At 36.7% G+C, this 26,098-nt stretch overlaps 1 protein-coding gene across 1 annotated transcript in view; it reads right to left on the bottom strand.

The window, feature by feature from the left end:
- Positions 1-25,690, bottom strand: part of MARCH6 (membrane-associated ring finger (C3HC4) 6, E3 ubiquitin protein ligase) — a 50,229-nt gene extending 24,539 nt beyond the window's left edge. The window contains exons 1-9 of the mRNA XM_010189663.1: positions 25,589-25,690; positions 24,649-24,722; positions 13,987-14,130; positions 10,555-10,627; positions 8,393-8,561; positions 6,701-6,893; positions 6,350-6,411; positions 4,311-4,343; positions 3,064-3,115 (exon numbers count right to left, since the gene is read on the bottom strand). Coding sequence (XP_010187965.1) covers positions 3,064-3,115; positions 4,311-4,343; positions 6,350-6,411; positions 6,701-6,893; positions 8,393-8,561; positions 10,555-10,627; positions 13,987-14,116 — 712 coding nt within the window. The 5' untranslated portion in view covers positions 14,117-14,130; positions 24,649-24,722; positions 25,589-25,690. The remainder of the gene's footprint in view (positions 1-3,063; positions 3,116-4,310; positions 4,344-6,349; positions 6,412-6,700; positions 6,894-8,392; positions 8,562-10,554; positions 10,628-13,986; positions 14,131-24,648; positions 24,723-25,588) is intronic.
- Positions 25,691-26,098: the final 408 nt, after the last annotated feature.

Below are 26,098 nucleotides of genomic sequence, written 5' to 3'. Positions count from 1 at the left end.
CTCTTTCCCATGCACTAAAAGACTCAAGAAACCATTTTACACCTTGGCCAGATGGGACTTGCTTTAGAAAGGTTTCAGTTTTAGTGCTTTAATTCTTGAGAATATTGCGAAAAATGGAAGCCCTGCAGAAGTTTGCAAAGGGAAGAGAAGATGAAGGGGAGAAAGATGATGCTCCAGTGAGGGGATGAGGAGCAACTGAAAAGTCCTTTACTTTGAGTTAATGTATTAAGAACTGTCACCATTCCTGAGAACTCAGTCTTGCCAATTCTGCTTTCTCAGGAGTAATGAATTAAAAACCAGAACACTTTCCCCATTTTTTGGACACCTGTGTATTTGCAGAAGGATCAAGTAGTTGTTTTAGCTCACCCTGTGGTCTTCTAACCAAGCTACAAAGGATTACAGAATTCAACATCACTTTCCTACAGGAGTAGACGGAGTCAATAGGAAGTGGCTGCAGTTAACTGCAAGCTTCTGTTTTCACCTACATTGACTTCACTGTACAATGATTATCCACTCTGGGGACTAATAAATATATCCTCAAATGAAAGCCTCGTGAATTTCTCTCTCCTTCTAATTTCCATATAAACGACATATGTAAAAAAACTAGGAAAAGATTTAGCAGGACTTGTATTACCATAATGAATGATCAGAAAGTTTTAATTTATGTCCCTTTCAGAGAAATCAGCAGTTACTAGGAATAACAAACGTAACAGATAAAGGGAGGGACTGAGCTCTTCCTGTCCAGTAAGAACAAGAGAAAGAAAAAGTGAGATGGGAAAAAAAAACCACGCAAAAAAACCACACACATAACTGTACAGACATCAGACTCATGACTTAAAAAGCTGCATCTTTTTGACAGTGTTTTATGAGATTATAATGCACAATGTACCATGTTTTTTTAAACAACTTCCTTTAAATGAGATTTTCTAATAGAACCCTTTTAATTAAAAGCATGAAGGTGTACAAACACCTCTGTGAGCACTAAAAGGAGCTATAGAAAATATGAATTAAGCTGAACTTAATTAACTTGCCCACGGAAACATCATAGGAAAGTTTCTGGACCAGTAATTAAGGTTCCAAATTATTTCCTTCTGTTTCCTCTTCTAGAAAGTAGCTCCTGTGACATCTGAGCTCACAAGGACAGGAGATTTGGCAGTTGTAAATTAGGAAGTATTACTTAGTGGGACAGATACTAAAAATAGGCTTGAGAGCCACAAATTAAATTCCCGGATCTGCTTGGGAAAGTCATTCTCCTTCTCTAGTTGTTAGTGTTCCACCTGTTAAAGCACACGTAGAGCTACTGAAAATACATCCATATGACAATCTTCTTAGTTATTCTTATTACTCATTTATTACTGAGTTTAAATTGAGGATTTAGAAAACATGTCATTGTTATTATCTACTTATTAAAAAGCCTTAATTTTGTAGCAGGTAAAAAACCTAATCAACTTCTGATAACTACAGATTAAAGTAGACTAATCATCAAAAAGAAATAATTCAAGTATTTTCCAACTTGTTAGAACAGTTATAGGTTTTTGTGAATTAAATGCACATGCTCATTCTTATTTTCTTTTAATCTGCTGATTTGTTTCAGTAACTAGATGCTCAAATCACTGCTTCAGTATTGCGAGCTTTACTTTGCCAGCAAAAACGTATTTAGTGCAACTTGAGTTTTTAAAGCTCAGACTCTTTTGCTAAGAAAGACCACTCAGAAAAACTGCAAGCAAGATAACCGATCCCTTTCTAAACTGATAATTCAGAGCAAGTGAATTTTGTGTCCAGTTTCTCTTCAAGTGTATAACATGCTCTATCTTGTCACTAAAATGCTGCTGCTGCATTTGCACACAGTTGTCAAATTAACAACACTAATAAGCTTGAGCACCATGATACAAAAGCTTCTGTTAGCAGCAGAACAGGTAACACTGAGGCACAGGAAAGTGCTGTTGTTCTCCCATATCACTCAACAGATGTAAAGTACAAAAACTCAAAGAATCTGAATCACAGTGTAATGCCTTTCAGGAGGGCCTTTAAAAAATAATCTAAATTTGTTACCCAAATTTATTTCTAACAAGTTCTAACTTTGTTACCAACAAGTTCTAACTTTGTTACCCGCCTTCCTGCAGTAAAGCCAGAGTGGGAACGCAAATTCACCCCATACATTATAAGCAGTAAATGTAAAACATGAATTCCAGAAACTCTCAAGGGGAAGCTTACTGCTATTTGCAATAAGGTAGGCATTTTACCCTCTTCTTTTAGAGTTCAACTGATTGAGAAACATACAAATACAGTTTGAGGATATTTTTTTTTAAATTTAAATCTTTAAGATGTGACAAGTTTATGTCCAGGAAATTTTCCTAGCATTACCTATACACAGAACACAGAAATATTCCTATCTTATACTAGAAATGGAAAGAGACTTGCAAACATTTAAAGTTGCAATTCAGCTTCAGCAGCTACAGGAAGGAGAAAGGAAAATAAAGTAAAATACACCACTGATTAGAATTTACTATTTTCTAAAATTTAAGTCAGTCTGAGTTGTATGAACTAAGGAAAGGTATTTCCATAGTAATTTTGGACACAAAATGAAAGTGTATTTGACAACTCTACAGTCAGCTACATTCTTGTGTGTCCCCCTCTGTCCCAATTCTAAGCTCCAAAAATGGATTCTTTACAGAAAAAGTGATTTAAGTATATCTAGGCAAAACCATATAGAAAAAAAAAATATCCTAGCCATTCCTTAAAGTATGGTCTTGCTCATAAATTAAATTCCAGGAGGTTTCTCCTTTAATTTAACAGTATTTGAAACATATGCTATTTTCTTTGCTTTGGTTGACATGATTAAGCTTTTGGCAGATTTCCTATTTTAAACCTATTCACTTAAAGGAATTAAAATTACAAAACTAGAAGCAATAAAGATTTATTATTCATATTCCTAGTTCATTTGTGGTTCCATTTTTAGATGTCACAACTTCATTTATTCTGAGAGAACAGCCTTAAAATTAATCTGCATTATCACTTCACAAAGAAGGACCTTTCAAAAACCTAAGAGCAAATGATACTTACCAAACACAAGTATGAACAATGTATTTAAAGAAACCACCCAAAATACATGTTCCTGCAAGGAGTATGGGGGAAGGAGGGAGAAAGATGACAAGGGAACAGTACATAAATATCAGCCATTTAAATAAGTGACTTTACTTGCATATCTAAACTTCTTATTTCAACAGGTCAATCCCTAATGACATAATAAACTACCTTATTTTAAACATGAGACATTATATTAAAATATGAGACATTTTATTTCAGACATGAAACATTATCCACTACAGCATCTAATAAACACATTCATACTTAAGACTTGTATTTTTTTTCATACATTAAATAAAGGAAAATTTATATTGCTGGAAGAGAGCACAAATCTTTTCTCCCATTAAAATATGAATGACTTCTCTTTTTAAAGTAAGTGATCTGCCAGATAATACCCCATGAATGTAGCAGCGGTGGGTTAAAGTTTTATTGTCACTGACTCTTTGCACTCTCTCTCTTCCCCTGGCCCTGCAGTCAGGTAGGATGGGCTGCACAAATAAATGATAACAAAGGCCACTGCAAGATATGCATTTTATATATGTGTACATATATATACATATATATGAGTTTGTCAGGAAGATACTCAACACAGGTTCACCCACAGACAAGTGTTAAAAAGCCAATAGCCTTTTTAGGAGTGCACTGCTAAATTACCTAAACCATAAAGTTTTTTGGAAGCAACTTAGAAGATGCGTCCATGAGACAGACTGCCTATTAATACTGATATTAATTAAAATAATATTCAAGGGGAAAAATTATAGGGAGGAACAAAAAACACCAAATGGAGTCAAGAAACATAACTGAAGATCTTAGATTTTAAAATCTAGTCTACACTAAAAATTCACTAGTGGTGTTCTGGTGGTATTAGGGCAAATCAGAGATGTCTGAATACAGACACTATTTTAATCATACTAAAGAGCAAAACTTAAGGCTAGAACATAAGTAATTTCAGTATACGCATTTTTAAAAGGGTCTAATTTTTATTTACAGTGGAGTACGTGATCCAGAGTTACCTATATCTTTTAAGAAATCCCATTTTTATGCCACACACACCACTCTACTCTGAAACTCCTAAAAAAGACAATTTGCCTGAACAAGACATCATATGAAACTCTCTTTAAAGAACATACTATATGAAAATAGGGACATCAACTAGAATCATGACATTTTAAAAATATAGAGTTTACTTTTAAAAAAGCCTGCTGTAGCAGGATTGCACTTACTAGAAAAACTAGAGATCCATCAAGTCCAAGCATCTGTGAAGATAAAGTTATTTACTCATCAGAAGAACATAAGTAACATGCATCTAAAATAAGTCTCACAGAAGTGTCATTCATGCCAACTTTTAATGTCCAATAAGGTCAAAAGTTTTTTTTACTGCTCAACAAACAGGACCTGGACATAAATTCTTAAAGATAAAGGTAGAAACTAAATTCTTTCTCAGAGTAAACTCAGTTGATAAAAGGCAGTGATATACACGTGGAATATCATAATACACATATCTATGTATGGCAAACCAAACATATAATCAATTAATTTATAGGCTGTTTCTTCCCAAGGCTTTAAAGACTCCGACAAAGATTTTGTATTTACGAAAGATTTTAGTGATTGAACTGTTATTTAAAAACATGTTTAAGCAACTCAGTATTAAAAACTAAGAGAAAAAAATGGTTTTGCTTCCTAATTCCAAAGTACCTGTTTCACTGAGAAAAATCAAAGGTTAATATTTTACCTTCAATGCATAAAAGCAACAAGAAAGAGTATGATGTTGCTACACTTGTATGGTATTTAGAACAGAATTGACTTAAAGCTAGGGAAGACAGGAAACAAACCCTCTATCATTGCACTGCTGTTACAGGAAGTGTCCACAGAACAGCTGAAAATAGAGCATCTATTTAAAAAAACATACCTCTCCTTTCCCCTCACTTCAACAATTTTTTTACTATTTGAATCCAGCTGCTCCTATTCTGTGAGTACTGAAGGTTCTCAGGTTCAAGGTTATTTTGTACCAGGGTTTTACACTGAGTTCCAAGATATTAAAGTTGCATATACTTTACAAAGTAAACCAAGATGCGAATATTTCTGAAAACTCAAAAAGCTTGCATGCTATTTTCACAAGATGAAATAGCAAAAAAGCCTACCCCACTTCTGATACTAAATGCCATCGAGATGTCTATTGCATATGCCAGCACACAGGATTAGAAATGGTTATTGGTTTGCTGAAACTGATTTCTACATTCACGGAGAGGCATCAAAGCATTTTCAACTAGGATTGCATCAACATTTCCCAGTAGCTAAACTGGGTTCAGAAATAGAACACTTTCCTCTTGAGATACACAGTAGAATCATTCAGACGCTGAATTTATGTATGGCCCTCTTTTACTAAATACCTTTCAAAAACCAAGCAGTTGCCTCTATATATATATATAAAATAAAAATCAAGACCAGTCCCTTGTGATAAAAATGGTATTTCTACTACACTGCAATGAAAGCAACAACTATATCACAGCCCAGGTATACAGTGACTGGTTTTACAACCATGTGCCATAGGCACTAGTGACACTGGTAAATCACATGAAGCTGCTGCATCTGCCTTCAAGTAGATGACGTTGCCTGTGGTGGTCTTTGAACTTAGATGTTGGCTACTTTTAAACTAGCTAAAAGAACCCCTAGATCTTGACCCTTTAAACTACTCTATGATTACAGTGTACATGTGTCACATGCTTTACTTGTGGAATTTGCGATCCACAAACAAAACAAGAGTCAATGTCACATTAAAATGGTCCATTATTTTTTAAGAATTTTTTAAGAACCTTGCCTTTTGCTAATATGCAAATAAAGTAAAGTAACCAAAACTTCTGGTTCTCTCTTTTCTTTAGTTTAACCCTTTCGTGAATACAATTAAGCATTCAACTATATATATTCAACACCACCTGTAAGCATAACCTGGCCTAGCACCATCAATGCAAGCTGCACTTCATTTCTAAACCTGATCAAGTTGAAGACTGTGCTAAAACACATTTTAAGCTGTTACTACATTTCAAATCAAAGAAAAGTCTTTTTGATAGTTAACAAGTAGCATAGCAACATTTTACTTTTAATAAAATGCCTTTTTTTTGGTCACTAAAGCCTCTTACTGACAGTTTTCACACTAGGTAACGGTACCCAAATCTATCCCAAATGAACTTTAACACAGCAACACTACAAGTCATTTCAAGTCCAAGTCTGAATTATTCAATACAAGAAAATGATTCCTACTCACTCGCTCCCAAGTAAGCTCTTCTGCTGCTCGATCCCATTCCAAAGCATTCCAGTTCATGTCATCTGAGGAAGTAAGAGCCAACTGTCAGATTCACCCAAAACACAACATAACCACTCCATGCTATGTTTTAAATGAACAAAAAGACTTAAGTGCATAACATTCAACTCATAACTGCTGATAGCTTTTCAGTCAGCAAATGCTTCAGCACTCAGAAGAAATAGATGAAATTTGCAAAAACAAGAAAATATGCTGAAGTGGGAATTTACACTTGAATTATGGCAGTTCCACTGTCAATGGTTTCATTTATATTTAAAAATAACTAGGAGATTACTGTTTTGAGTCACCTGTTACCTTGTGCTCCATTGTTTGCATCTGCTGCATCTTCTACTACAGCATCTTCTTCATCTTCATTATCTTCCTCCTCTTCATCTACTTGTTCTTCTTGAATGTCAGGGTTCTCACCTACCACTACATTCTCAGCAGCTGGGTTAGCAGGTTGATCAAGAACAGCATTTTCAACACCTCCATTTACAACAGCCTGAGCCTGCAGAAACAGGATTTAGTATTCAGTTAAATTGATCATACTCTCTCCATACTTTTATCGTGTATGTACAAAAAGCAAACAGTATTTTAAAGAATGTTTGTAATGTATTTTTTTAGATAGGCATTAAATTCGGGACCATTAAATCTTCTAAAAGAAGAAGAGAAACATTCAGACTTCTTCACAGAGTAGCTAAGGTTGGAAAGGGCCTTTAGAGATTGTCTAGTCAACCCACCTACTCAAAGCAGGGTCAGATACACTAGGTTGCTCAGTTCTGTTTCCAGTTGGCTGTTGAGTAACTCCAGACATGGAGACTTCACAACCTCTCTGAGCCACCTGTTCCAGCAGTTGATCACACTTACAGTAAGAAAAAAATTTAAAAAACCCTGTATCTGGGAGGATTTTCTGGCTGGTGGGTTTTTTGTTTGTTTGGTTTGTTTTTGTTGGTTTTGTGTTTGGTTGGTTTTTTTTCCTAAATAGAATTTCCTGTATTTCAATTTGAGCCTACTGCCTGTTGTCCTGTTACTCAATACTACCAAAAGACACTGTCTCTGTCTTCTTTACATCCTCCCATCAGGCATTTATACACACTGATGAAGTCTACCCTGAGCCTTCTCATATCCAGGCTGAACAGTTCTGGCTCTCTCAGTCTTTCATCATATATCAGATATTCCAGCCCTTTAATAAACTTTTTTTGGCCCTTCACTGCACTCGCTCCAGTATGTCCATGTCTCTCTTGTGAGAGACTAGAGAGAGTTCTAGGGGAGCATAGAACTGGATACAGCACTCCAAATGTGGTCTCACCAATGCTCAGTAGAACTCTCTTGATCTTACGAAAACTGTCATTATATTAGAAAGACAATAATTCAACAACAACCCAAGTCAGTCACCAAGCTGAGGGTCTCTCTCATTCTTTTAAAACCTGATATTTATTATAAAAGAAAACAAAATTTTAATTATTTTCCTCTATGCACATACTGCTTATATAATCTCTTTTCCTGCCCAAGAGGCTCCTGCAAGCACTAAAAAGGCACACAAGTATAAGGGGAGGACAAAGAAACTTCAACTTCAGAGGTTTCAACCACAGCTTTAACTGCTTTGAAAACAGTGAATTGCTACCTCATGAACTACTGAAACACTTATAAAAAAGACAAAATAAAAGCAAGTTGCATCTTCCTTAACTATGGATGACAATTCAACTTTATATATACAAATTTATCTTTAAAAAGTGTAAAGATACAGACATAAGAACCTAAACAATGTTAAAGTTACTTTACAAAATTATACTATAACAAATCCATTAACGTCCCATTTTAAAGAACTTCAAAAACATAACAATGGTGTCACTGAGTTTATATAGGAACACAGGTCCAACTTCTGCCACTGAGTAAATAAAGAAATCCTGCAGTAAAGTAACATCACTGTTGGGTTCTGATAATGTATTTATTCACAAAACCCCATTTTCTAAATTTATCATGAACTACTGAGCAGTTAAGTTTTACCTCATTTTGTTGACCAACACCATTGAGTGGCTGTTGCTGATTTTGTTCCAACCACTGTGGTGCTCCTCCGTGGACGATCTGTTCACGTAACCAAACTAGGCTGATAAATGCACACAGAGTGCACGTTACCACAAAACAGCCCTGCAAACAGTCAGCCAGTAAGTTCTCCCTGTTTAAGAAGGAAGAAAAAAAAACATTAATGACAAACGTGTTTTGTTAATAAGACTAAATATAATCATTGTTAACTACCACAAAGAGATCCTCCTAGTCCAAATCAGCAATAAACTGGCACTTGTGCAAAAAGCTGAACTTATGTGTCTAGATGAAGAAAGTATCTATACATAATTTTTATTTAATTTAAAAAAAAACCTGTTTGAATGAGGCTTCTTCTAATACACAGGTGCATACAAGTTTTTAATGATTAAATGCCACAATAAACACTGTTTTGGATAAAGTTTTATTTTCCCTCTGGCTTAGTTTGTGAAATTACTACTGTTTAAACATAAATATCTTGTAAAACAGGCTCTGACTCAATATCAAGAAAAAATTCAAGAGTAGTTCCAGAAAAAAAATCTTAAGGAATAGCAAAGGAACCACAAGAGTTGCTAAACATTTGCTAAATTATTTGCTACAGTAAAAGGTCCGTTTAAATGGCTAGGCACATAATACCTAGACCACTGAAACATTCTATCTGCTAAGCTACCCTAACCAAATAAATGGAACCACAGAGTTCGCCTTTGAGTGCTCTACTTTTTGGGCAGCCTTTTACCCCATGTGTTCCCTCAATACTTCAAAATTCTAAATCTATCAAATCAAACACAACCGTAAAGCAGCAGTAAAACAGAGGTCAGCTAGCCAACTGAAACTAGGGCTTCGTGCAAGGCAAGAGGTACTCAAATTGGCTTAGCAACCCTCATCACTAATTTCAGGTACCTCCTCTGTCACTGATCAGTGAGTATGTTCAGAAAACTAACCAACTACAATACATTCTTTAAAGTAAGAAATACACCACCGTGGTACTCTGCCACCTGCAAAGAAGCATCAGTCTGGCTCTCCATGCAGCTGCACAAACACTTGTGACTGCACAGCACAGCGAATACCACAGGGACAAGAAGCCCAAAATGAAAAATGACAGAAGATGCTATTGAAATTGACTCTGTTAAAGAAATACATGTCAAAGCACAGCTTCACATGCCATTAAAATCTGATACATACTTGAGTCCTTTATTTTCTCCCTAGACTGTAAAAGACACAAGAAGAGGTACTCTATGTTCAGTTGTTTCAGATTCTTCTCAGAAAAATTAGAATCTACACTTACTGGGAGATAACAGGAAAAATAGTTATTAATCTCCCGTGAGCATCTCTCTCCATTAATAAAAACTAATTAAAAATAATATAACCTGATGTCTCAAATCAAATAGCCCAACTGAGATGGCTTAGCTGAACCACACAGGACATTCATTCAGAAGTCGCTTGACGTGCAACTGATTCTACTCAAACTGAGTTTCAGTTCCTCACTTTCAAGATAATGAAGAGAGTAAGAACCAGCCTGAAACTGCTGTGTTGATATTTATGCATTCTTTAAGCAAAATTTATTTTAAAATGACAAAGACAGACAATATTTTATAGTGTATGGTGATCTAAGCATTAAAATCTAAGTGTAAGCTCAAAGTCAATCTGATGAAAAAAACAATAATCCTTAACACACAAGAGACTCAGGATGGCTAAAATTAAATACAAAATATAAAAATTTAACAAGGCAAAAAATGTAATATTATTAGCAATAAATATTAATATTCCACTATGTGGCATTTCATTTAAAATTTAGGAAATTATTTTTTTGAATTAGTAAGTGTAATTTTGCAGCATAAGTTTTCCTGTCATCAAATGCAAATCTTCATTAACCAGGGCCCGTGTTGTAAAGTCAGTGTTCGTCTCCAAAGATCCTAAATAACTGAACTTCAAAGTGAATTGAAGTGATTTCTACTTTAATACTGTTGGCCATTCATCTTGTCACACAAAGGGCAACAGGCAGCTGCTTGTGTAAGATGATGGAAGATAACAAGCATAACTGGAAGAAAGGGACTCTTAGTTCCAAGGCAATCATTTGCACAATAACATGACTAGAAAATTTACTTGTATCAAACTGTTTAAGTACTTACGTTGACAGAATATCTAATGGCAGCGTCAGTAGTGAGCTCACAGAGCCAGTAAACAAGCACTTGTAGATACGACCTGCATTAAGAAACAAAAGCATGGTATAAATTCAATTTTGGTTATAGCCTCACTAGGAAAGGACCACAGGCAGTCTATTTTCATCTGGTGTCCCAACTAAATTTATGACAAGGAAAAAAACCTCAGTTTCAGTGAACTAACAGAACTCAAGACCCTATACAACCATGCAGAACAAAGTTGTATTTATTATAGCTCAAAATTCTTGTTGAAGCAAACAATCAAACTGTAAGAACTGCCATACTGGGTTAAACACAAGATTCAGCTAAATCTGTGTCCAGCACTGGTCACACCAATGAATGCCTAAGGAAGTATATGGAAACAGGTTAAAGATATTTGCAACAATATTTCCTCAGTACATTCTCACGAGCTTTGAGCAAAGCAGCTTAGCTCCTGTGCTGTAATATATCAGTGCCAGTAAGTTTCAGTAGTTCGCCTCTGCCTACCACCTAGGTACGTGGTGGGGGAGCTTCAAAGGGGCAAGATACTGCAGTGAACTCAGCCAGGCTGAAAAGGTCAAAGAACACAGGCCTTATAACTCCTGATTACACTACACTGGTAGGAAACCAGTGCAACAAAACTTCTTGTGAAATTTTAGGGAATAGGAAGGGGATTTTGTTGCACAAAGCAAACTGATCTCTAAGCAAGCTCTTTTTCCTCACAGATTTCCCTTACTCATTTCTCATACAAGCACTAAGACATGTACACCCAAGTGGTCTGGACAGGATCACTTGTAGACAACACTGAGGACAGTGGATATCAGTGAGTAAATCCTCATCATACTCTCTTGGATTCTTCTTGATTGGCATTTATAAACTGACTTTAGACTTGCCTTTTGTATTCTTCATGAGTAGATGCCGTTTGGGATCTTTGCCTCACTTTTTTTCATTCCTCCTGAGCCTGAGGCAAAATTCACTGTTCTCCTGTTTTGTTATCTGCACATTAAAACTCCAGTCTTCTTGGCACCTTATTTTTAGGCTGTTTTATTTCCTTCTTGATTTAAATGAAATCACATATACAGTGCTCTTTGGCAAACAGCAAATACACCTTTCAGCCATTCTGCTGGTGTTCACATACACATTTCTGTTTATACATGCCAATTTAAGTATTTCTATTACACAGCTCTACAATTTTAACTGCTACACAATTACATGAAAACATGCATACAACCATTCTCTTCAGCTATAGTTTGGGTTGGGTTTTTTTGGAAATGGCAACTAAATCACTCCAGAAAAAAACATTTATGTGCCATTTCAGTGTGTGAACAGTAATTTCTAAAATTTGAGATAAAAGAGGCACTTCAGACAACCAAACTCCAACTTTAGCCTCTCCTACTGCCTTAGCGTAGGCATTCACTTTAGTCAGCGTGTGCACCTCTTTCTTAGCTTGTGCACTGTCTAGGTACCTTGGGTATTTCACTCTAGGAACCATGCAGCTAAATACGATTATAAGAGAATAAAACCACTTATGATTAAATTGGCCCAACTGATTCCAAGTCTCTGAGCAGATCACAGCAAACTGTATGACTGCCTTTTTTTCATCCACTAATGTAAATATGCTTTGTGCTAACAGAATAGCTAACAGCATTCAGAGCTTGCTGGGACTAGGCTGAGGGTATGCACAGGATGATAAATTCCTCTCTCAATCATATAAGATGGGTATGCAATAAAGCAGTGAAATTAAATAAGAATGTAGAATTTATCCCACAGTGGGACAAGTGCATGACTAGCACATTAATATGGAAGAAAGATTTGTTCAACAATACATCTCCTTTGGCATGTCTGACAAGTTTTTTTATGTTGCATCTTTTTCTTCCAGACAAAATAATGAGACTACTTCCTCGTGAAGCCAGCCACACACAAGTATGTGAGCTATATGACAGAAACAGGGAATGCAAAAGATTACTTTAGTAAGTATTTAAATATTACAGAAAATTAAAGATTATATTAAAGGCATTAAATGAAAGATGACAAGTCCTGTGTAAAAATCACATCCATGAGACAGATATTGACAAATTTCAAAACAAAAGGGTTTTTCAAGGTCTGTTAGACTGAATGGTGGATCATGGTGGATATCTTCCTGTGCAAATATGTTACCCTTCACAGTACGTTAATTCCTAAAGGAATCCATGAACAGGGGTACATGTGCAATGTTAGAGACAGAAATTAAGACAAAGTAAAAAAAAAAGTCACTTGTAAATCAAAATAAGTCAGTTATATTGGCTTAGTAAACGAGTATTAAAAACCACAAATTACTTTAGTAAAAAGTAACATTTTAATATTACTAAAGAGCCAGCACCAGGTTTTCAGACAGTTGTGAAACACAACTGCCTTGATTAATCTACTGAATATGATTTTGCTGTCCTTCAGAAGTTTTATTAAGAAAAATGTACATTTGCATTTTGAAAGACAACAGCAGAAAACCAAGATTTGTCTAAAAATCTAAGGAAAGAATTCGTAATATTTTTCAGTTGTAATGCAGAGCAAGGTTTTTTCTAAATCTTGTTTACTCCATGCCCAGAAAAAACTCTATTTTGCACAGGAAGGACAGGCTACAGAAACAGATCACTCTCTTATAGCTGGTGCCAGTACTGTGCTATTCTCAAACTAAGCCAGCGCCAGCTACAAATAAAAGCACAGAACATATTGAGAAATTGTCTAGGGAAATGCACTTAGTGCCTCCCCGCTCTTTTGTTCACAGAGTATATTACTGTTTGTAAAGATGCACTTCCAATCATTTCCTTGACTGAACAATATATCCCTTTCTCCTTTTTTCCATCTTCTCTATCCTTTTATAGCTTGCTGAAATATAAAATAGTTATCTATCCACTTGTATCTGAAAAGTGAATTTCAAACTGGATACTACAGTAATTTAAATGTGCACTCTGCTTTTTGTTAAATTTCTTTACTACTTATAGGCCTTTATTTAAGATTTTTAAAGAGGAGTTTTACTAAATCAATTTATGACTGTAAAGAAATTTCACTTTTTGTAATAAAAAAATTTCATTTTCATTTATAGATGCTTAGAAAAACCAGGACAATTCTTCTAGCCTAATATTAATAAATGCAATGAAATGAAAAACTTTCACGTGGATTTTAAAGATTGTAATTGAAAAGAGGCATTTTACTGGAATAAATTTAAAATCCCTTTTAAGCATTTTCTCTTAACACCTTGCTGCATTGCACTAATGGCTTAGAAGTCAAATAGCTAGAACTCTGCAGTGAAAACGAGTAAATTCTAAATTGAAAGATGTTATCTTTTATTTTTTAATAAACCAACAATGATCTCACAAAACCCTGTTGCCGTAAATGGCATATTTTTCTGCGTATAAGAGTATTACAGTACAAAAATGTAATACTTACATGCAGTAAGAGGTACTACTCCCAACCATGCAAAGGCCACAAGTGTATAATGAAACCAGTATCGTATTGCTGTGCCAATACTCGTAACCAGTCCAGCAAAGATGTCTTGGATTGGAAGCCGTGAAGGCATATCTGGGGAATAAACTGTGTAGAAAAGGCACTTATGAAACAATTCTTCCTTTAAAGAAGCATTTATGTACATGTCCTGCCAACTACAAAATGTTTGTATTGGGCAAAAACTTGCTAGAAGAATAAGCATATTTTATAGATTCCCAAGAGATGGCCCCAAACAAGTAACAAAAAAGGTTCACAACACATTTATTACATTGCGTACTGACTGGAATAGGAAAATTAATAAACTGCATGCTAGTTTTTGACTTAAGAGAAGTTTTCTTAATAGCTTTATTTATCAACTGTAAACTCTGATTATCTCAAAGCAAGCTTGAGTCTGCAAGAAAAAGATTCTAAATTCAGTAGGCAACCCACTCAGCACTACCTCAAAGGTATTCCTGTCTGCTCCTTATAAACCTAGTTCAAGAACAGAGCACAAGGAACAAGAACTATTAGCAATTTTGCATATTGTCAAAGTATTTCTGCTAGATAATTTCGATTCCATTTGTTATCTAACAGCACACAAAAAGTAATCAGCAAAATAAAAGCACCATACAGATAGGAAAACTGAAGGGAACTGATTAAGTAACTATCGAGGCTGAAATTTACACAGAATCTTCAACAGATACCTATTTCATACCATACAAGATTTCTTCTACAAAATCCTTCTAAGATCTCCTATTACAGAACATAATGCAAATCTCTCAGCCTGTACAGACATTTTCATAATAGTAACTTTTGACTTTTAAACTTCAACACCTACAGATTACATAAACTCATCCCTACTCAAAAGCCAAGAAAAACAGTGACAGGGCTTCTTCTTTTGCATTTATTTTCATTACCACGGTGAGTAGGTTAAAAAGTTACTTAATAGTTCATTAAGCTTTAAGTCTCTACTTTTTCCACATTGCCACTGTGACATGTCTACATGTAACCTATCCTTCCCTGAATGCTACTGAAATATAAAACTATATTTTTCAGATTACAGACACTGCTTACAAAAAGTGTTCATTATGCATTAAACAATTAAAAAACATCTACCTCTAACAATTTCATTACATTTAGTTAGCTTCTACACACTTATATGGATGGTAAGCAGTGGTAATGCACAGAATCAATAACAGACTTGAATAAAGAACACAAACTACAGTTAGGAGTTGCATAAAAAAATCATAGAATCATTATGCTTGGAAAAGACCATCAAATCTTTAAGATCAAGTCCAACCATTATCTAACTCTACCATGCCCACTTCTAAACCATGTCCCTGAGCACCATATCTAAACGGCTTTTAAATACATCCAAGGATGATGATTCCACCACTTCCCTGGACAGCCCATTTCAGTCTTCACTAACCCTTTCAGTGTAGAAGTTTTCCCTAATGTCTAATCTAAACCTTCCCTGGCATAACTTGACACCATTTCCTCTTGTCCTATTGGTTGTAACTTGTAAGAAGAGACCCACTCCCACCTCTCTACAACCTCCTTTCAGGCAGTTGTAGGGAACAATAAGGTCTCCCCTCAGCCTCCTTTTCTTCAGACTTAACAACCCCAAATCCCTCAGCCACTCCTCATAAGACTTATTCTCAAGACCCTTCACCAGCTTTGTTGCCCTTCTTTGGGGTCTCTCCAGCACCTCAATGGCTTTCTTATACTGCAGCACACAAAACCGAACACAGTACTCAAAGTGCAGCCTCACCAGTGCTGAGTACAGTGGGACAATCACTTCCCTAGTCCTGCTGCCTTTACTATTCCTGATGCAGGTCAGGATGCCATTGGCCTTCTTGGCCACCTGGGCACATTGCTGGCTCATGTTCAGTCGGCTGTCAATCAACAACCCCAGGTCCCTTTCTGCCAGTCAGCTCCAGCCACTCTTCCTTGGGGTTTTTGTGACCCAAGTGCAGGACTTGGCACATGGCCTTGTTGAAGCTCATACAGTTGGCCTCAGCCCATTGATCCAGCCTGTCCAGGTTCCTCTGCAGAGCCTTCCTACCCTCAGCCAGATCAACACTCCCTCCCAACTTAGTGTCATCTGCAAACTTATTGAGGGTGCATGCAATCCCTGCATCCAGGTCATTGATAAAAACATTGAACAGGAGTGGCCCTAGCACTGCGGAACACCACTTGTGACTGGTGGTCAACTGGATTTAACTCCATTCACTCTCTGGGCCCAGCCATCCTGCTAGTTTGATCCAGCAGAGTGTATGCTTGTCCAAACCTTGGGAACCAATTTGTTCCTGAGAATGCTGTGGAGAACAGTACTGAAGGCTTTACTGAAATCCAGATAAACAACATCCACAGTCTTTCCCTCATCCACCAAGTGGGTCACCTTGCCATAGAAGGAGATTAGGCTTGTTAAGCAGGACCTGCCCTTCCTGAACCCATGTTGACTGGGCCTGTTCATCTGGTTGTCCCGTAAACAGTGTGTAATGCAACTCAAGATGATTTGTTCTATGACCTTCCCCAGCACCAAGGTCAGACTGACAGGTCTGTAGTTTACTGGATCCTTCTTCTGGCCCTTCTTGTGGATGGGCATCACATTTGCTTATCTCCAGACCACTGGGACCTTCCTGGTTAGCCAAGACAGCTGATAAATTATGAAGAGTGGCTTGGTGAGTACATACTTCAGCACTCTCGGGTGTAACCCATCTGACCCCAGACACTTATGTACGTCCAGGTGGTGCAGCAGGTCACTAACCATTTCCTCATGGATTATGGTGGTCTCATATCTCAGGATATTGCTGCCTGGATGTTTAACATTTATACCGAAACAGCTGAGCTTGAAGACTTTAACACATTTAATTAAATGATAAATAACAGACTATTTTTTGAAACATCACATACTTTTAACTACATAAGGAAGCTTAACTTTTGTAAATACTGCTAGAGAGAAGTTTTCCTTCCCTCTTACGGACAATCCTTTTCTTTAAAAGTTTGAGAAATACTGCTTCATGTGATCTACCTGCTGACACCCATTGGCCCTTTTCTCTAATGAATATCCCTGCTACCTTTACCTACATTCCTATTCATCATTTTACTAATCTCAGGGAGGAAGCCTCTACAGCAGAAAACCCCTCTTTTCTCCAGGGATATATCCCCAAGTTTCTGTATTGTACAGTGAACTCAAGAACATAGAAAAGCAGTATCAATATGCGTAAGTAGGTAGAGATATGGAGAGTTTGGTGCATTTCAACAACACATGGATTACATTTGACACAAAGCAACAACAAAATAGTAACCATAAGACAAATAGTAACAACAGGCTTTACATTTCAATGGTTCTTAGTTGTCAGGTATCTGGCAAGGAACTGGAATGTGTTTTAAAAAAAAAAAAGACTAAAAATGTAACACTAGAGAAGTGTAGCTGTGAGAACACAGAACAGTAAATTGAAAGCAGGACACAAATATATTTTGACAAGGTCTACCAATTTACAAATTTCTTATTATCTTAGAATCACAGAATGGTTTTGGGGGGACACCTTCCACTAGATCTGGTTGCTCAAAGCCCTGTCCAGCCTGGCCTTGAACACTTCCAGGGAGGGGGCATCCACAGCTTCCCTGGGCAACCTGTGCCAGTGTCTCACCATCCCCATAGTGAAGAATTTCTTCCTTATATCTAATGTAAATCTACTGTCCTTCAGTTTAAAACCATTACCCCATGTCCTATCACTACTTGCCGTTGTCAAAAGTCCCTCCCCAGCTTTCTCGCAGGTCCCCTTCAGATACTAGAAGGCGGCTACAAGGCCTTTCTGAAGCCTTCTCTTCTCCCTGCCCCCTTTCTCTTAAAGAAGAGATGTGACCATCCAGCCAATTCCTTATCCACCGAATGGTCCATCCATCAAATCCACGTGTCTCCAATTTAGAGACAAGGATGTTGTGCAGGGCAGCGTCAAATGCTGTGTACAAGTCCAGGTAGATGACATAAATTGCTCTTCCCTTATCCACCAACACTGTAACCCCATTGTAGAAGGCCACCAAATTTGGCAGACACAATTTGCCCTTAGCAAAGCCATGTTGGCTGTCACCAATCACGTCCTTATTTTCCATGTGCAGTTCCCAGAAGGATTTGCTCAATGATCTTGCCAGGCACAGAGGTGAGACTGACTAGCCTGTAGTTCCTCCTACCACAAGAAGCTTTATACATTGACAACATAAAGCCTTTCTATGTCCTACAACATGTGGGTGGCTGAAATGCAAAAATTCCTAGCATGACAGGAACCTCTGGGTGCAAGCACACTGCAGCACTGAAGCTTGCTGCCAGTGATTTTCACAGCTAATCCCTCCACTTCTATCTGCCATCTACTACTATTTTCTCTCCACATTCCACCCCCTTTTATCTGCTCCCCAGTACCACTATGAGGCCTGAAACCCCTGTCCCTGAACATACATTCTCTTCATTCCCTCCTGTACACTTGTCCTCCTCATCCTTATTTCCTGCATTATTTACCACAGTTCCTCCAAATAAAAATCTCTCCACTAGACACCAATTAAAACGGTAACTTTTTTTATTACAGGATGAAATTCAAACAGACTTTGGCTAAGCACTAGTGAGCTTTCATAGCTTTAGTCCCACTTCTTTGAGCTGTCCAGGCCACAGGAAAACTACTAGAAAAAGCTTTTTGGATACTTGTGGTCAAACCTGTGCAGTGTAACAGGTATTTTACTTGTGAATACTAGATTTGGGTAAGGTGGGTTTTTTTGCTTGGCTGGTTGTTTTCTGAATGTGAGTTTTAGTTCCACCACAACCCCACCTCCCTCCTGTTACGCAAGCCTAACTTTTTCAGGAAAACAAATATTAATTTTGATTCTCCAAAGCAGTCAGCTCAGGACAAAAATGTGCTATTACACTGACATAAATAAGGCAGGAAAAACACAAGGCTGTATCTAGAAATATTCCTTCTCCTAGGGAAAAAAAAAGGAAGAAAGTAGAAAATAATGATTAGTAGTTTTCCAGGAAACAGTTTGTCACTACATTTCAGCTGAAAAAAAAAATCCAGAACAGGAAAGTGGGAAAAAAAGCTCCCAGTGTTCTAGCTTATCAAAGTGATACCTTGAAGTTTATTACAGGAAGCTTTCTCATCATTCCCATTTCCTCAGAGGCTATTTAGTACAAACACCACACAACTGCACTTGGACAAACACAACAGGGACAATCTGCTGAGCCTGAATGCTCTAATTCCCACCAAACTTACAAAGAAATAAAACTAACTAACACTTTCAATTTAACCTCTCTTTCCCAATCTTTTCAAAACACCAAAACTTAATCCAAATGAAAACTACAGTGTCCACACGATTTTCCTTGTAAGGAGATACGAGAATTACTTAGTCATGACATGGGCAGTAGAGGAAAGAGCTCTCATCAGAGCAGTATCAGAGCAATAACAGGGACTTTTTGAATACCTGTAAGTTATAAGGCAATATGTAATGATAAGTATAAATATTAGCAAACCTGGATACTTTCAGATTTCACTTTTGTTGCTTGTATTAAAAAAAGGAAGAAAGAAAGAAGTAGCAACATCAGGAGCACTGGCACTCTCTGTAGTTATAAATGCCAGCTGCACATCAGAAAAAAAAGACCAATAAAGAGGTAACACCAGACTCTTCTTCATCCTGAAATTCTCTTGCTCCTCTTTCCTGTCCTACACCAGCAGCAGAATCCCTGTACAAACACAATGAATCATCAGCAATGTGTAACTGGTCCTAAAGCAATGGTCCAAGACTCTCCCCGTCTCCTAAGGGCTTACTCTCAATGAATGAGAGCAGGTTGTGCAGGTTTCAATATGTTTATCTCCCCCATTTATGGATAGTTCTGTCACAAGGTAAAAAGGGGATGCTTTCTGAAGCATGCAAACATTTGCAGAGAATTCACATATATGATCATTATGAACTATTATAAAATATAATGGGAAGTTATCCATAGTTTCCATGCTATCAGTCAGTAGCATTTTGAAAATGCAAATCCTCCCCCTAAAAGGAAATAAAGATCCTAAATGCATTTTGTCAGCTTATGTTATACCTACAGATGACATGCCTCCCACGAGTCCCTTCCTACAGTGCATCATCTTACTTTTCACTGAGGGAAGCAGCGCAGCAGAAAGATACTAGAAAAGCAGCCCCCTTCTGACATATACTAGATCAAAAAACCCTACCACTATTTATTATAAAGGCTCTATTTTTTTAACAATCTTATTTTTCTCCACAGCTGTCACAATGGAACTGTATTTTATTTCCTTTCTCCCTCTTTCCCCATCCAAGTCAGGCTATATACTTGCCCATAACCTAAACAGGTATATGCCGAGATGTGGAAGAAAGTAAAACATCTTTCCTCAATTAGGTGAAACTCATTCAGCTTACTTCACAGCATCTCCACACCTACAGTTTTCTTACACATAGATTTGCTATTTACTATTACACTTGCAAGCCATTTATGTCAGCTCAATCATCCTCGTGCACTATTCATGAAACAGAATATGTAATTCATTAAGTAAAAAAACCTGTGTTTTATAGCTCATGGGTCAAAGCACTGGCTCTACACTCTCAAGACACACACAGACTTCGCTCCAGACTAAGGTAAAAGGAGAAGATGCCACCTCTTCTCACGCAAGCCACAGGTCTAACAAAACATATGAAATGACACTCACGTATCTCAACTGCATGCCTACTCCACACCTTGGAGCTGGCAGCAGACATGTGGAATTCTGTGCCAGCACATTGTATTTTGTTTCAGAAGTTTGCTTTTCCAAATTAGACATTCTAGAAATGCTAAAGCTATGGACTACTGCATTAAAGCTTGTCAAAATGAACAGGTGAAAAAACTAGCCCATCATATCCTTCAATAAAATCTTAATTATTTCAAATGACAAGACCAAGAAAATGGGTCACTCCTTTTAGTATAATTACATAGCTTCTTACAGATCATTTTGCACAAAATTAAAGATTCAAAAGCTTGGAACTTAATAAATTGTTATTACAAACAACATGAAATTACTAAGTGATTTTTTTGCACAAGTCACTTAAAAAGAGTATATAATTTAATATTTTACAATTATGTCAGTGATAGCAATTTTTCTTTGCCTTAAAAATCCATGAAACATGAATTCTTTCACATTAAAATAGATATGCTAGTCACATCTGGAAGGCACTAAGATGATCAAAAAAGTATTAAGCCTTATGGATTAACTGAAATTAAAACAAACAAACAAACAAACAAGCTTTAAAATTTTAATGTGGAGAATCTCAGGATAGCTTAGGAGCCCAATCATCCAAATGGCAAACACCACAAACAAGGAAGAACAATAATAAACCAGGATTACAACCATACTATGAAGTCCAAGTGCATGCAAGCCTTGAATTAGTAACTTTGCATGCTTAAATCAAAAGCTTATTTCAGATTATACTAATTTATAAACTGAAGAACATCCTACCCATGTGGCTTCTTTCCATTTTACACTCTTTGTATTAACTAAACTTGTGACATCATATCAACCACTTATGCAGCTGCTTAGAAAGCAGAGGGATCAACCCCTCCCAGTCTCCAGGTAGAGATCAGGCTGGTCTACAGTGACATTCGCATTTCGGAAAATATTTCTGTTAATGTTACCTCCTACAGAAAACAAAGGTTTGTAAACTATCTTCTCATGGGAAATAGCATCTCACATTCTTTCATGGGTCAGTGCTTATGAACGTTAATGTGACAGCAAGAAAAGTGCATCTTAGCACATGACAAAAGAGAGTGCATGTGTGGGGAGGAGAAGAATATAGAGTAGTGGCTCTTTAAAAACTCAAAAAGAATGTACAAGTTAAAAATGAACAGGCACCTTGACATAATTAAAAAAGCACAATGCAACTTTTTTTTAATAATAGCATTAATTCATACCTTGAAGAACTGCAGAGAATGAATGAATTTTAAAACATAAAATTTACCTTCAAAGTGTGCACTGAAAATGGAGTCTACATGACTAAACATCTTTAGAGAATGATGCTATTATTCAAAATAAAAACCAGTTCCTTTGTACTCCTGCCAAGATGCAAGTTGGACTTTCTACTCTTCCCTTTCTTCCTTCCAAACAGTAACTAACCTAGTAGTTCAGGCGCTAAAGAAGCCACAAGATGTTACAGAATTTAAAGATAGTAAAGTACTTAAAGAACATATGCACTAGGAATATTTTATGAATACTCCATACACAAAAAGTCATACAAGCAAAGAAGCATTTTTGACAGAATGACAAAAACAGCTTTAAGAAGTAAGCCAAGCTAAACTAAAAGAGGAGTTCCTGGTATTTCTGTCCTATTATTCTCAACTAAGTGCCTACCTGTTGAACCACAGATACTGATCACGTACATGTGTTTCTTCCACCACATCCCACGGTGAACTAACTTATCTGAAAGTGCTTTAAACCTGGCATGGTTATAGGTCAGATCCAACTTCAATTCTGCACGACTGGCACATACATGAATCCCATCTTTGCGTTATCATTCTCTCTCCAGCACCTGTGACTCTTTTCCAGCTCCCATAAGCAGATCCACCTTCCAGAGTCAACATCCACATTATCTTCCAAATAAAGAGGGATAAGAGAAACTAAGGAAACCATAACTGGGTGAATGCTGGGTGCGAGGGAGACAATAAAACGAGACACATTTGGGTATACAGGGCTGGAGGAATCTGTGCTAGGGACCCGACATATGCTACCACTGTGTGCAGCCTGGCAGGAAGAAGAGCACATCGTGCAATGGCAAAAGCCAAGAAGAAAACATCATCAACCAAGGGTGCGCAGTCCGAGAAGCAGCCAGCATGTGACAGGAGGATAAGTAGACTTTGCTAGAGGCTGAACATGGAGGAAGTACTCTATCACATCAGGCAGAAAGAGCTGCTTTTACTGCCAATTTCAGGCTTCCGTCAGAAATGGCAACTTGTTAATCCACAGTAATTCAATTATATTTTCTCACATGTCCATAATCTGCAGCTAAATTACAAGCTGGGCTGGTAACAACTATGTCAGGCAAGGATTAAACTTCTGCAGGAACACCTCTGTTGATGAGGGCTGTGAATAAGATTTCCAGTATCAATACACAAAGTGCATTTCACTTAAAACTTCTCATCCCTTTTTCCTTCCTAAGGAAAACACTATACACTGTTGTAGTCTTGGTTTTTTTTCATACAAAACTAGAAAATCTTGTTTCAGTAAAGCACTGAAATGCAGTTTTCTGGTCTTGCACGCTAAATTCTGTAGAGGACCTAGTAGCAGAACACAATTTTGGAAGTGACTAATTAGCTTGTAGGGAGCTCCAGAACTGGGGATCACTCTAAATTTGCAAAGCTTCCAAAGATAAGCAATATAATGCCTTTATTAAAATGTTCAACAAATAAAACCAGCAAGCAGATGACATCTCTCTTTAAATACTACAGAGACCTGTGCAAAAAATTTGAAAGAATAACCTGAAAGCATTGCTGTGATCAACATAAAATATGCTGTTCTCCTTCCAGTGGTAAGAGTTAATATCGTACATTTCACTGCTGATCATGTAAAAATGATCTAACGTGTTTAATTAATTGTTAGCAGAACTGGACAACTCCGAGGTTTGACACATAAAAGGAAGGCGGATTATGGGATATTTAGAAGAGAAAATACGGGAACTAAACCACCTAGCTCCTTAGACTCAGTTTTCTCTGCCAATGTATAAAACTAGTAAAAGAAAACCAGAAGAGGTGAGAGGGAAGCAGGAGAATGTACGAGTGCTCTATCCTTCTAACTGGGACCAGCTACCCTGAAAAAGAGTTTTGATTTTTATTGTAACACACACCTCAAATAGTCAAACCTCATAATCTTTCCCAATTCAAGACAGCTTCTATAGTGCAGATACCGGTCAGCTTAAAAAAAAATTATGTATCTGCACCATGAAGAACCAAGTTCAGTAGTTGTACAGAATAAATAAGCACAAATAAATTTAATAAAAAAAATGTAGTATAAGAACCACTTTATCTGTTCACCAGTCAGTAAGTTGGCAATACTAAATAATGAGCCAAGCCTGCCACGAAGCCATTGAACCACACTTATTTCTACTGGGTAGTAACTCTGTCTTAACTGAAGTGCAAGTGCAACAATTATCATTTCCATCATCTGTCAAAACCATTTGAATTTAAACTGAAAGAAGTCATGCAGTAGTGCTGCAGGTGGATAGTTCAAAGAGAACTGAAAACTGGTTTTAAAATTCAAACTTTGCTGTGGTTCAGACTTCTGAACACGCAAATTTATCAAAGAAGCTGAAAATGTGCTATATGCTGTAATGTCGGCAACAAAAGGAGGAGACTGAGATAGTCAGAAAAGGTACAGAATAATACCTTCTTTCTAGCTCACATAAGATTATGAAAGATTAGCCATTATTTAAACAACAGACACAGTCTGAAATAATATACATAAGAACTGTAATTTAAACAAGAATATAGAAGTTAAAACACAAGTTTGGATCTATCACGCTGAATGAAAAAGTAATCATTTCATACATACCAAGAGGAAAAAAATATCCGAAACAACAGAAGCAGTCAAACGTACTTACTTGGTGTGAAAGCAAATCTGTGCTTACATAGTTCACAGTATTCTTTTCTGCTGTGTTTAAGCCACTGAACTAAGCTGCAATAAAAAGTGATCATATTAATGCACACTATCACATCTCTCCATATTATCCTTTCACTAAGGAAAACACACCAATTCTCTGTTTTCAAACATAAATCAGGATATTAGTACTATCAAGCAGGACTAAAATTAGTATGTTTATTAAGTCCATTTAAATCACCAAGTAAGTTTCAGAAAGTGAAAAAAGTAAGCTGACTATGAGTAATAGCAACTCTTCAATGACTTCGCTTTCATTTTTGATAGAGTACATTCTTTGAGCATGTTATTGAAAAGGCTAGGAACTGTAAGCATCTGTCCTGATATGGACACCCACTACTAACACCAATCCTTGAAAATATTTCAAGATATGACACATTCACACAGACCCCCTAAGGTTAGTACTGTTGTGTTTGTGAAAGAATGGCTATTAAAATACCACCAAAATGAAAGTGTACTATAGAATTACAGTTTTCACTTTAGCATTTCCCTGATCAAAGACACAACTCAAATTGACCCAAAAGTACTAGCATATTTTTATTTCTTGCTATGAGGTTAAATGTTCTTTCTATTCACAACTATGATTGGGCACAAAAAGTCCCAACGTACTGATTTTTCTGCTTAGTTTTCATAAAGCTGACATATGAGTAGAACTGTAAACCTAAACACAAAGAATTATCAGTACTTTCTTTTCACAGACAATTACTAACTTATCTGTGAACTGCAATGAGCCATCATGTAAAAAACATCAAAACTGATAACACATTTCCTCTGGTAATTGGATTTTCTTACTAGTTAACCTGAAGACTTAGGAAGTATTGTTTTTACAAACATGTTACTGTGTTTTATTAAAAAAAAATTAAGAACCCCACAAACACAGAACTTACCATTCCTGATGAATAAATTTAATACTGCCAGTACACACACATGGATGATAGAGGGGTTTCTCAGGAGTTCCTTCAGACCGACAGACTCTGCATATATCTGCTGACAAGGACATAAAGCTAATTAAACTACTGCTTAAGAACCCAAATTTACAAGACAAATTATGCAATTAAATTCTAGAAACTTTGGTATGTAGCAAAATGAAGCCAAAATACATTGAAAGAAGATGAAAGACATTTCATCTGATGCAAGACACGAAGAATGAGAAACCATCAGAAAAAGTAACAAGAATGTTATCTGGCTGGTCATGTTATAAGAAGCCAAAAACATGTGATTATATTTTTAAGATTTCTAGGAAATAGACACAGTAAAACTACATGCAGAGGTGCTCTTTGCCTAAAAAAGTTATCACCAAAACAACATACAGACTGTTAAGGGTAACCTTCCTGAAAGTGAAGACTTAAAATGAAAAAAGTACATCTGAGTTCTGAACAAAGTAAATGGAGGCTGAG

This window comes from Mesitornis unicolor, unplaced genomic scaffold, assembly GCF_000695765.1.
Source record: "Mesitornis unicolor isolate BGI_N332 unplaced genomic scaffold, ASM69576v1 scaffold26248, whole genome shotgun sequence".
In the NCBI taxonomy this organism is placed as follows: domain Eukaryota; kingdom Metazoa; phylum Chordata; class Aves; order Mesitornithiformes; family Mesitornithidae; genus Mesitornis; species Mesitornis unicolor.
The sequence above is the reverse complement of the archived record's forward strand: the minus strand, read 5'-3'. Positions and strand labels throughout refer to the sequence as shown.